We start from the raw sequence: 13,040 nt of genomic DNA, 5'->3' as shown, positions 1-13,040 counted from the left end.
TGATTATATTTATAAAAATATAATTATTATTAATTAAGTTTCTATTCATATCAAAATTTTTAAAAAATATATTTTATATCATAATAGTGCATATCAAGTTGTTATCTTATTAGGTTAATGTATGTGTACACACATACATACAAACAATTTAATATATATCTTAAAATTTAAGATAAAATATAAGAAGTGAAAAATTTGATATTTCATAATAGATATAGTTATTCTAAACCAATATTAAATTAAACTAAATTTATTTTATTTTCAACTAAATATTTTATATATCCATTAAAAAAAATCTTTATCAATCTTTTAAATATTTTATATTGATAAACAAGATTAAAAAGTTTATTAAAAATATCCTCTAAAATTTGATGGTTTTTTTTGTTATTTCTTTTTTATATCATGTGTATATAGAATTATATTTTTATAAATAAGTATATTAATTATTTTTAAAAAACAACAATTACTTTTCTATGAGATGATAGAAAATATGTAATAAAAATATTTCATTTAAAATTCATAGAATACTAATTGAGATTGTAGATGCAATAAATCGCTAACTCAAATAAATTGATAAACATATAGTTCTATAGTAATTATTTAACGTATTTTTTTGCAAACAAAAAAGTATTAAAGGATTTTTTTGATTATTTTTAAAAACAAAATAAAAATATTATTTTTGAATAATTTTGATAAAATAATGCCTAAGAGATATTTTATTCAAGTATTAAAGAAAAAAATAATTAATTAAATTTTTCAATTTCAAATTTTTAGGACAAAGGTGGGGTCGAGAAGGGTTGGATACACTAGGGTCTTACAAAGTGGAGATGGACAAGGTGGGGATGGAAAAGAAGGAAGAAGGTTGAGAACAAGGTTGGAGACAAAGGACATATATAAAATAGATCATGAGGTGGAAAGACGAATGTAGCTTTAACAAAATTGAGGTGTGGCTTTAACAACTTCCTATATTTATTATAGATTTATATTTTAATATAATTTTGATACTTGAAGAAAGAAAATAGTGTTGTTTATTATTTTAAATTATTACTAAGTTTAAAAACCAATATTTTATCATGAACATCTCCACATAAAATACATATTAATATTTGGATTCATTTGCCTTATATATATATATATATATATATATATATGTATATATATGCTAAAAATACTATGTTAAAAAATTTATATAAAAATAAATATATTTTAAATTTAAGTATATAAATTTGATAAAAATATGTTTATTTATTTAATATTATATTATATTTATTTAAATTAAATTCCAAAAAATATACTAAAAATTAGAAAACACATGTTTTATTTTTTTATTATATATAATTATTTTAAAATATGCATTTTAGATTGTATATTTTTTATAAGTATGTATTAAAATGATTGTATATCATTTATGGATACTAATTAAATATACCTAATAAATATGTATTAGTTATACTATATATATATATATATATAAATTAAATAAATATAATTATTTCTATTATACTTTCAATAAAAATGACATTATATAATTATACATAGAATATTTGAAGGACATCCACATTTGGCAAATGAGCTGTTTGATTGTCTTTAGGATAGAATATACCAATGCATAACATTGATTGAAAGCAATGCATGTGACATTTTAAAAATTTGAAATATAAATCAATTAATATAATTTCATGGGGAATTTTAAATAGATCCAATTTATTACTAAATCAATCTACCCATGATGAAGAATATGGTAATCATGATGAATGTGGTTGATTTTTAGTGGTTTCAGATCCACTAGTGGAGAAATGAATCGAGAGGTTATTTTTTTCTTTTCATGATAGATGGATCAATTTATTAAGAGCCTTGGTCTATTTTGCATTCTCCTAATTTAACCCTTAAAATTGGCTAAAGAGCTTAGAGTTTGTTCATGGAAACATTTATTATAACATTACCTTGCATAATTATGACACATCTTTTATTTTTCCGCTTTTGAGAGAACAAAGTCAGAAAAATTTGCAGCAATCCAATACATGAGAGTGAACAGATTTATAGGGAGCGCAGGGGAACAAAGGGAACGGAGGAGACGAATGGAACAGTTTGTCATGGGAAGTCAGAGCGGGTCACGAAATATCTAACATATCAATTTCGAGTAGATATTGCAAAGTGGAATAAAATCGTGGGAATTCAGGCATTCCATGCTAAATCCTAATTTTTGCAAAGGTTCAGCAAAGCTCGGCCACTTTTGGAATTTAGTTGAACATAACGTAGAGAAACTCTTGCACGGCGTGGAGGAGTCGATAGACGGATTTCAATCCCTTGTGATGAATGCTGTTGCTTCGGCGTTGCTTGTTTCATAGATTTGTTCTAGGCCCTGGCTCATCGTAGTTATGAAGCTTTAATTCAAGCTGCGATGGGGCCCACTTCCGCGGTTATTCCTGAGGGCTTTTCCCCATTCTGAACTCCGGGATCACCTGGAATTTGTCATAACTTGTCATGTGCCAGTCGCGAAGACTGCTCATATCAGCGTCCTTACTGCGGCCAAGTATCGTTGCCAGGTGTGAGTTATCTGTCACAAATTCTCTATTGTCAGTTAACTCGTTCTCATCAGGGGATCATTGGAAAACCCTGTAGCGAAGAGGGGGGATTTCAGCCACTGGATGGATCGTGTAATTTGTTCCACAAGGTTGCATCTATTCTCGTTCCCGATCGTGACTGAAGTGTTTGCGTGACATCCAAGCCTCATTGCCTGATGGAACTTTTAAGCTAAATTCGTTATCTGAGTTGGCCAACCATATTTGAATGTTCTCCATGCATCGACGAATTGACTTTGAAATTCTCACCTGACGCCTCTTGAATAATATCCCCACTATGATTACTTCCAGAATTCTGAAGGTATGAGTTGATGGAAGTGGTGTTGAAGAAAGAAATTGTTGATTAGAATGTGAGGAGCAGTTGAGACAGAAAAAAAGAAGTAGACAGGTATTTGATGATGGCATGAAAGGAGTCTAGGGTTGAGTTTAAGGCAGATGGCGAAGAAAGGGAAGAAGAACAAGCTACCGCCTTACTGGAATGAAGAGCGAGATTCTGCTCCATTCGAGAATCTCAAGGCATGGAGCTCTGCATTGGTCTCATCTAAAAACCTCTCTTCGAAGTAGTACTCGCCTCATCGTTGGCAAGAGACAGGAACATGAGGTTTCGAAACGAACAGTTTCAATGAAATTGCACTCTTGTGGGATATGACATCTGTTTACACTGAAGATGGAATTAACATGTGCAGGCAAGAGATCTCATCAAGACTCCATTAGGCCTCGTTGGGACCATTCTCGGTGTCAAGTAGGTTCTCATTTCCTTCACTTTACTTCAGAGCAGTCGGATCCTCTAAACCTCCAATGCCTCTGAGAAAGTTGACTGAAAAATAACACGAGGAATTGCTCCGGGCAGATACGAGACAAAAGAACAAGGGAAGCCCGGTTCAGGGACGATGTGGGTTCGATATCCAAACATGTTTATTTCACCTCTTGTGAAAAACTTAACCGGGTAATTTGCTCAGACGTTTCACTATGTGGATTTTTTCACAACCATTCATTAGGTATATGAAGTTGCTGATATCTCCGGTCCTATGTTATGTCTTTTGGAACCAAGAAGCTGTGGAGTTTTTATGTGGTTTGAGGGCTTAGAATCATCGTCCATTTTATCCTCAAATTTGTGAAACTTCATTCAGGTACAAACGCTTGTCGGACGGTGATCACATCTGGCGGGACCTCAAGGAATTCAACGAGGTTCTTCCTGTTCCTTTTCATATCGTTCTTGTTCATCTGTATTTTATATCAAAAAGATTGGAGGACCCAATAAGCTGTCCTCATTCAGCTTAAAATGTCGGCAGAAGATATTATGAGCTCTCAAAAAATAGTGAATGGATTGACGGGGACACGTGAATTTTTTTTGCTTTGCAATATCTGCTTCGTAGGCTTCTAAAAGACGATTCATTTCATCAGGTAAAAGAAGAGAGAGAAGAGGTAAGAGCTATTATCGATGCCGCCAACGACAAGTATGTGGGAGAGCTTATAGCAGAGTGGGAGAAGAACAAGAGGGGTAAGGAGAAAAAAAAGGAACCATAGTTTGACAAATCCCTTTCGCAATCGCTATCGTTTGAACCTGTTGTTCTTATACGGCGCTGAGAAGATCCCAAGCATCAGGGTTACCGTGGCCTAATGAAAGGAAACGAGTTCAAAAGGTCTCCATCGACGACCATGTATTTGGACAACTACTGGAATCTCCTGCCTCACACCTGATATGAGGCTAAAAAAACCTGCAAGTCAACATTTTCGCAGGAGATAGAGCACTAAACAGCAGGAAAAACAATTGATAAACTGGTACCTGAACAGAGTGTTAATTGATTTTGAGAGGATTGGAGATTGTTAATAAATATGAGCTCTATTTCAAATTACATAAGCCCTTAAGAATGCCAACGTTAGTTTATAGCACTATGATCAGCCTTAAACGTTATGCCAGCAATCCTTCATTCGTTGTGAGTTCTATGGTTAGTAATTCTCAAATTGCTTAAAATACTTCCAAGATTTCAAACCACAAATTCTAACATGTTCATTGGTTCAGTTTCAACTTAGGTTAATCTCTTAAAATTGTGTGAAATTATAGGGAATGTACATGTTACATAGAAATGGTGCGCACAATAAGAGCTACATTCATATTGCCAGTTCTATGAATTGATGTCGAAAGAGGGCATTTAGTCATCTGAATACTGAGCAATACTGAACTAGTACTGAACAATCGGATCTAGTGAGTGAGAGCAAATATGAAATGTTCGGCAGTGATTATTGCTTCTGCTGCGATCCCTATCGCTTCAAATATTTCCTCACCGACAAAGGCGGGTGTTGAGAATAAAACTGGGAATACATGTATGAGTTCGTATGTTTGCTTACATACCTGCTGGTAGTGCTACTCCAGCTTTGCATGGAGGTTAATCCAGCTCATGCTTAATTGATTTCTGCTGCCACATTTCGAATCGAACAATTGAATCAACAAGCTCAATAAGAGGGCATCGTTAATATATTGATTTCAGTTTCTAGAATTTGAGCAGGGATGATAGCACCGAGTAGCATGGACAACAGAGATTGGCGATGTTCTACAGGCAGCGTAGGATGCCTCTCAGCTCGGCTTGTGAATCCTGTTAAAGCCTGTGTTTTGGCTTGTAGAGAGGGCTTGGGTGACAAGCAATTTAGTTGCAGAGCTAACTTCATTTCAATGGTTTTAGTGGCAGTTCATGTTAGACTCTTAAACTGGAAGAGGAGGTCAATTGTCCTTGTTGAAGAGTTCTAGATGCAGCGGGTTATGGTTTTGATTTCTCTCCAGGTCTTTGTCGACATTGCGATCTGGTATATATGTATGACATTATAAAACGACCTAAAACAGATCAGAGACCTTCAACCAACAGTTCGATAACATAAAGCTGTATTGAGGAAGACACTTCCTACAAAAATACAGTATCTCATTGCCCTTGACGTAAGTCATAAACATCAGCAAATCCTGTTGGTTCTATGACTAGGCAATAAGTGTCACAAAGAGAGAAATTAACAAAGGAAATGCAAGTTTGCACCTAGATTCACCAGCCAGAATCCTGAAACTGATGAGTAAGACTGTTCGCTGAAAGAATCAGGATTCTAGTAAGTAGATCACCACAGCATCAGCCAAAGACGAACGTGGGAGTAGTAGGGGTCACTTTCTTGCTATTGAGGAAGTGAGATTGACGGTGCATTTGTGATCTATGTGAGAAATCATCACTGCCAAGGCTGAACCGTTTCTTCGCGTTCATATCAAGTGTCTTCTCGACCTCAAGTTGTTCATGGAGCCTGTGTTCTCAGTGAAGGAGAAAATATCAGCTAGCATTTTCAGATAATACAGTGCTACAAAGATAGGAAAGCTTTTGGAGCGGCATATCTCGTGATCCAGTCGTTTTCTTCCTGCTAACATAATACCACGAAGCGACTTATATTCTGTTCAAACGTTTCGAGAATATTACTGAACTTGAGGCTTTTTAGTCATTCTTGCGAAAAGCTGGTTCGAATAATCTGCTCTGTAAGCTGCTACTAAGCGGCGCATTCAGGAAGATGGAGAAGCGGTGTGTAACCTTAAACTGGCAGTTTCGATTTTTAAAGCTGCAAGCAAAATTGGATTTCGATCGACAAAGTATCATTTCAAAGATTGGTGAATTACCGATTTGAGAGCTTAATAAGACCAGGGAACATTCCGAAAATTTCGAGATAGGAAAAAGTATCCTGCTCAGGCAGCGCATATTATAGAAACATAATTACAACTGTCGAATTGCAACAGTCGCACATTCAACACGCATCGCAGTAAGACAGTGCAGAAATTAGATGAATATCTATCGACACTACAGCAACGGCGACAGTAAAACCTCTGAATGGATCTTCTTCGCCATTCAATACGGTACTCCGTTTGGTGCATGTCTTGGTTTCTTAATCAATATACAGCAGCAGCCAGCTAAATGTTCAAAATGATCTTTGAGAGGTAAGATCAGAGCTGCCATTAACAAAATTGTGATACCAGCGGCGTCGTTGAAAAAGAAGGCCGAATTTCACAATCCAAAGATCTTCATAGCTTTCAATACCGATGTTTTCGAATGCTCTATCATTTCATGAGGAGGAGGTTGACATGGTCTTTTCCATAGATTTCACATTCGAAGTTAGTTCCGATTGCATCTTTGAACCTTTAGTCACAACTTCGAATGTGAAAATCTATGGAAAAGACTATGAACTAACATTAGATTCAGACGTTAGTTCCGATTGCATCTTTGGAACAACAATTGGTACTTGATGTTTGTCTGGCTCTCAATTTTGTTTATTTATTTATTACTTTTTGGATTCCAGTTGTATCAGCTAAACTGTAGTTGACTATACCTGTAAGGAATGTTTCAGAAACTGGACCACTGAAACTAAATGCACAATTCACTCTCTTTAAAGATTTATGTATGCGCATTACCTCAATCCGAACACGTCAGTGCCGATGCAATAACCTTTCTGACGTCTTGCGTGTCATTTTATATTATCCCATATCAACAAGATAGGCGAAAATTTTCATAGTACCAGTCCAGTCGGTAACATTGTGATGAAGAATCTGTGTCTGTGTAACGCTCTTGCCTAATGTCAACAACGGCAACGGATCTTATTGCGACAACTCTTGTAATGGTCCTCATAGTCCATCCGATCAACAAGAGCTTGATTTCTTAGAATAGACAAGCCCTTCATTCCTCTCCACAAACACAATAGCTCCTCAGGTTATCAAACGTTCAAGCATCTCCTACTGCAATCATCCCGGACAAAACTGTAATTCATTGTTCGGGAATATTTGAAGCTTAACGGTGCAAGAATCCTTTGAGAAACTCGTTAAATCTGCGTGAGCGCTGTTCATTGCCATCAATCGAAGAGGAGACTACATTTACACTCTGACAGGTTGGTGTGAACAATTCGACAGGGAATTTTCATCAGACGCACCAGCGAACGTCGATGTCAGCGATAAAAAAAAAATGGGACCAACAGTGGAGGCATGGCAGTATTGAGGCGCTTTCCAGGTGAATGATTGAACAATAATAGAACCCGATGCTACAAGAGAATGGGTGAGAACAGTCACGAGAACCACAACAGGGCCAACAGACTCTGAAACGTCGCCGATCAGTGTTCGTTGAGGGCGTCGTCGAATTTGACGACGGAGGTTTGTTGAGGTCGTGGACGAAGCGCCTCGTTCGTGAGGGGAATTGTGCATCATTCACAACTAATGGGCTCAGGTGTGGGCAGTTTCTTGACAACCCATGTGATGTGACGCAGGCAGATCACCGGAAGACGACCTGGTGGTCCGGTTGTTTGTCTTCTTTCTTTACAACCAACCCCACTACGGGGCGCATTGTTTGCAGAGCTTTTCCCAAGTTCTGATGAGTTCGACACTTTTGCAGTCTTTCTATAAGTAGAATCCCTCGCTGTCAATTATTGGTAACTGCTAGATGGAATAGGTTCCCTGCATGCTTCAGGACGAGACATTTGGTGTTATCTTTTAGCATTTCTGGGAGGAATTCAGTAATTTTGAAGGAAATTGACGAGGTTTTGGAGGAATGAGGAGAGTTTTGGTATCTTGGTTGTGCGTTACGGCTGTAGTAGCCGCGGTGTGCTGCGTGGCCGTCACGGCTGAGGAAGAAAGGTCCGTCGGAGACCATGTGGCGTTGCACAGATATTCCCCTAGGTCCGTGCGGATGCTGTCCGAGCAAAATGGGATCACGAGTGGTGCCCGCATGCCTCATGAGGAGCGCGTCGATGATAAGTCATTGCAGTCGAATTTTAATCCGTTCAACCGGTTTCAAACGTTCGGAGTGCGGAGAGAAAGCCATGGGCACAAGAAATGTGGAATGGCTTCCAAATTAGGCTCGTGGTGGTCGAAAGTGTTTCGGTATGGGCGTGATCACCATAACGATCACTATCGTCATCACCATCTTCACCATGAGCACGATCATGAGAACCAGTTTGAGAGTGATACGGAGCATCATCACCACAAGCTACATTCTTCATTTGGATGGGATTTGCTCGGCAAGACTGGCCGATGGTTTTCTAGCATTTCATCTTCCTCTTCTGACGAACCTAACTTGATTGTAAGTAAATTGATGTGCACCTGCAGCATTTGTGTGTATATTCGTCAAACACAACATAGGTCCTCAGAAGTGTATGCAGTAGATAGGAATTCTTTAGACATTCGTTTCTTTTAAAACTACATTATATTTTAGAACAAGCTTACTTATCTTTTCTAGACGGTTTGATTCTCCCTCGATTTTATGGATACATGTTTGATACAGTATTCAATTGATGTCGTTGAAAGAAGCAACATAGTCTTGCGATTCTAAAGGCTATGCATTGTCCAAGGTCATGTTTCGATGCGTTGCGAATATTGCAGAATGTTCTGTAGCTAAAGAATGGCGAGCTTATACCTAAACCACTTGCAAAGTTTATGTAAAGTAAGTTTAGAGGTTGCGTGTTTTATACCAGGATACAATTACATAGGGATTTTTATTTTATTTTATCTTGATTGAGTCCAGTCTCTCATTGATTTCTTGGGCATGTTCTGAATTTCAGACTTGGAGGGAGCCTGCAGATAGAAGAAAAGCCCCTATTATTGAATCTGTGACTGAACCTTTGGACGTGCACGCACTGCAAAAGATTTCAAAACCGAGTCTGTTATGTTCTTTACGGGAGAAGCTTTCTTATGTTTTTGCAGCTGTTTCAGAAGAGATCGTTACAACCACGAATGGCCCTGATAACTCCAACGTTCAATCAGGTGGCCATGCATACTAAACACTTGAATCCTGAAATCTCAAGATGATTTCAACTGTTCTATTACTTTTAAATTTTTTGTGTTCTTAAAATATTGTAAGTTTTGAACATGATTTCTTCCTAAAGCAGATTTTTCTTGACTATTCTTTATTGTCTTACTTTAACTCCTTCCTCTTTTTTCACCTCCTCCTTCTTCTTCTTATTTCTTTCGTAAGGTTTTTGTAACGGTTGCGCAATTGCGCAATTGAGTATTATATTTTTGAATTTGGTTTAGTTTCTCCTTTGAAATCTCTGTTACTTCCTTTAATACGAACCTCACAATGTGAAATAGTGTGTCTTTCTACTCTTCATAATTTGTTCTTATATGTGAGTAGATGTGATCAAGAGAAACCTGAAGAAGTTCATGGGGGACTCTATGCAACTCAGAATCATAAGAAGTGTATGTGACACCAGTTCAATGTCTTCATGTGAACAGGAATTTGTAAGTACGCCCAGTATCCTCGAATCTATCAGCTGCTCTAATCTTTCTTTCTTACATTCGGGATAGTGGATTTTGCGGCCTCTCAATGGTAGTGGTTTGCTGTCGTGTTCTGTTGTAAAACCAGATGCATCGGTAGGTTGAGAATGTTTTGGCGCAGTTTTGGCACTGGCTAAAACGGGCTGGGCTTGGTTGGGCTATAAAAGTAAACAAGTCAACCATTTTCCTGTCGAAGTTATCCGCGTATTCTATAAAATTGCTAATATTTGACGTTGAGCTTTTGATGTTGTTTTTACAGTGTGATGTTTTTCTCAGTCATCCTAGGAGTGGAATTCTCATGGCCTTCCGAGTTTTAGGCCTTGATCCAGTGAGAGCTGCTATCAATCCGGAAGGTGTTGCTTCACATTTGGTACCTTCCAGGTTTCAGAGCAGATTACTCATGACTAAAAGTGAGTTGCTAATGATCACAAATCTGGAAAAGGTGAGCTGCATGCTCAACCAAACCAAGTAGAGATTGACCCAACGAGTCATTGCTTCAAATATTTATCCTCCTGGATAATGTATAATATCTTTTATCTTTTGAGTTCTCATGTCTCATGGTTGTGCATGGAGTTACAGGCTTGCAGTTTAGCGCGCGTTATTTATCAAGCTGTTCTTAAGGCAGAGCCGAATGAAGAGACCACGCCAGTTTCATCACTTAAGCTCAGGAACATATTCTCCAAAGCCTTTGGTGGAGAGCTGAACCCATGTAAAGGTAACTTCTAATGGCACAGTTATGTAAGTGGTTCCTTGCTATGCTTCTAAATTCACTATTAGTTAGTTAATGAATCATACATGGCGTTTCAACCTCTGCATGAAATACAACCAACGGTCGGCTTGATAATTTATAGGCACTAATGTTTTGTGTCTGAAACTTGAAAGTCATGTAATTTGTGTTGTTTTGATCAGCCTGCTTGCGACAGGAGATTTTCAGGTTAAAAAAATTGACGAAGGAAGCCATGATTGAAGTCTGTGAAAGCCCAGCTGACTCTAATTTGGGAGAAGCAGTAAGTTTGACTCATTTCATAATGTAGTAGTTGCAATCCTTCAATTATTAATCAAGGAACCATCTGACAGAAAGTTCTAGTTTCTAGGATCTCTTATTAAATTCCTACTGTTACAGAATGCTCAATGACAACAAAACTGAAACTATTGCTCAGTAAGTTGATTTCTATTAAAGTATCATGCAAGATGCAGATTGAGGTAAAGTCTGCGAATGGGTGGTCTCTTGAATTCATATTTGGATTTTTTGAATTTGAAGTCGGGGTTTTGTAGGTATGGGTGAACCTGATTTGTCTCTGTTTGGCAGTGCAATTTTGCAGAAGAGAATAAGTTTATATTCAAGACACTGTTTGCATACAAGTTCAGGCTTTGGGAGAAGGCTGCTGCTGTTTGTAGAGATCGTAAGGAATGTGACCCTCTGGCAACCCCCTCCGTCGACAACTCTGAACAAGCGACAAATGACGAAAGAGTGCCTAAGTTGCATCTTACCCGTGTTAATGCTAGTATTTTCCGAAATCCAAGAGGGGTGGAAGTCAATCCTACGAAGGCCAGTTTCATCCATTGGTCAGTTCCATTCTTGACACAGAATTATCCTCAGCTTTGAACATGGCTGGACAAAACTTTTGCCTGTGTTTCTTATTAATTTTAATCATGGCTTCTTTAACGTTGCGCTTTTGAATATTGATGGACCAACCATAGATGAATTTTGTAGAGCAGCCTACTTATATGCCAAGGCTTTATTCATGTAATGCTCAGTTGAGTTATTTAGTTTTTCAGACATGATAAAATGTGAAGTCTTCTGTGCAGGAGGAGGCATAACTGTAGGCAACGAACTCTCCACAGAGTTACGATGCTTCGGGGACATAGCTTGGATGCTACTGCATCTCAGTTGTTAAGTAGTGGCGATGATCTATCGCTACAACCTGGAAATGGTGCACTTATAGTAGTGGATTTCGTGAAACGTCCTCAGTTTGAGCTTAATCAAGGATTGAATGTGGTTCCTCTGCCAGAGGATCCATCCACCCCTAAGAAGTGGAACTTCTTTCATGGTACCATGAGCATGGAGGGTTTTGAAATGCAAACATTTGAACCCAGGTTAGAAGGCATGGCGGAGCTAGAGTCTCTTCGTGAGTTTTTGAAGAGGCCCCTTCCAGACACCAGACCCGCGTATGTGGATACGGCGGTGGAGGATACGATTGACAAGCCTCACATTATTCCAGATGTGTTGCCTACTGCCACTCTTGATACTGATAGCATACTTGAATTGCCCGCCAGCAATGACGCTAACACGGAGCATCAAGGTGTGTGAAAGTTTTCTTGAAAAGTGCCTGAAATGCACAGCTGACTCATGGCTGCTGTGGAATGCAACGGGAAGGTTTATGAGGGTGCATCGCTCGATGTTCAAGCCTAGGTTGTGAAAAGCTATCCATCTGGAAGGACTTCGCCTTAAACCCTAATGTATTTCTGAAGTCTGTATGTTCTTTCTGAAGGCAGTTAGAAATATGCCGTCATGAAGGAGATGGAACTTTTGCAGGTGTGCGAGCAGCCCAAGATCACGTGAAGTAATCTTAATCCTTTTGCTGTATATATTTAAAGAATCAGCCCTCTCTGAAGACTAGAGACTATATTAATGCGTATAGATTGTGCAGATCGAGATGTTTAAAGTAATTACTGGGTTGTATTCCTGAACATTCTAGTGGCTGGTGTGATTCTTAAGATGCATGTATACCTATCTCCTCAACTGTAATAAATCCCATACTTTTCTAATGTCCATTTTTTTTTTATTGCTTATCCCAAGGAGTCTAGACTAGGCACTGAATTCAAGCTTTCATGATGTTACTGTAAACAATTAGTCTGGTAGTGAATCAGTCATGGTATTTCATATACTGTTCTCTCATGTGCACCTTAGTGGTATGTGGCAGCATTAATTTAGTTAGCTATATATGAGGTGGAATGCTACACTTTATTTTATTGTGTATTTGGCACATGTGTTACATGAATGGCTCAAACAGCAAAATAGGTACAAGATACTTGGGTATCACTAATCCCAAGCTGCCACTCAGTTATCAAGTACCAGCAGAAGTGTGATATTTGTACACTATCTGATGTATATGTGGCTGTTTTAGAAGCCATCCAGAGGATCAATATTACCCAACTCATGCCTGACCCAAGCGAACAGTGTG

General features: G+C 38.0%; 2 protein-coding genes across 3 annotated transcripts; both read left to right on the top strand.

Annotated features, from left to right (window-relative positions):
* Positions 1–2,159: 2,159 nt before the first annotated feature.
* Positions 2,160–4,582, top strand: LOC141044830 (uncharacterized). Of its 2 annotated transcripts, none has more exons than XM_073530589.2 (5): positions 2,160–3,116; positions 3,269–3,324; positions 3,433–3,528; positions 3,713–3,770; positions 3,987–4,582. In XM_073530589.2, exons 1-5 carry the CDS (start codon positions 3,018–3,020, stop codon positions 4,107–4,109), a joined length of 432 nt encoding a protein of 143 aa, XP_073386690.1. In that variant the 5' UTR covers positions 2,160–3,017; the 3' UTR covers positions 4,110–4,582. The 2 variants fall into 2 exon arrangements, with proteins under 2 accessions (XP_073386690.1, XP_073386691.1); XM_073530590.2 differs by having other exon boundaries at positions 2,163–3,098.
* Positions 4,583–7,680: 3,098 nt separating this feature from the next.
* Positions 7,681–12,628, top strand: LOC112276022 (uncharacterized). The gene is made up of 8 exons (XM_024506957.3): positions 7,681–8,662; positions 9,141–9,342; positions 9,713–9,819; positions 10,115–10,297; positions 10,435–10,570; positions 10,765–10,862; positions 11,165–11,421; positions 11,665–12,628. The coding sequence occupies exons 1-8, from the start codon at positions 8,132–8,134 to the stop codon at positions 12,164–12,166; spliced, it is 2,016 nt and encodes a 671-aa protein (XP_024362725.1). The 5' UTR covers positions 7,681–8,131; the 3' UTR covers positions 12,167–12,628.
* Positions 12,629–13,040: the final 412 nt, after the last annotated feature.

The sequence above is a fragment of the Physcomitrium patens genome, chromosome 23 (genome assembly GCF_059467195.1).
Source record: "Physcomitrium patens ecotype Gransden chromosome 23, ASM5946719v1, whole genome shotgun sequence".
Classification (NCBI taxonomy): Eukaryota; Viridiplantae; Streptophyta; class Bryopsida; order Funariales; family Funariaceae; genus Physcomitrium; species Physcomitrium patens.
This window is presented reverse-complemented; position numbering and strand designations above follow the sequence as displayed.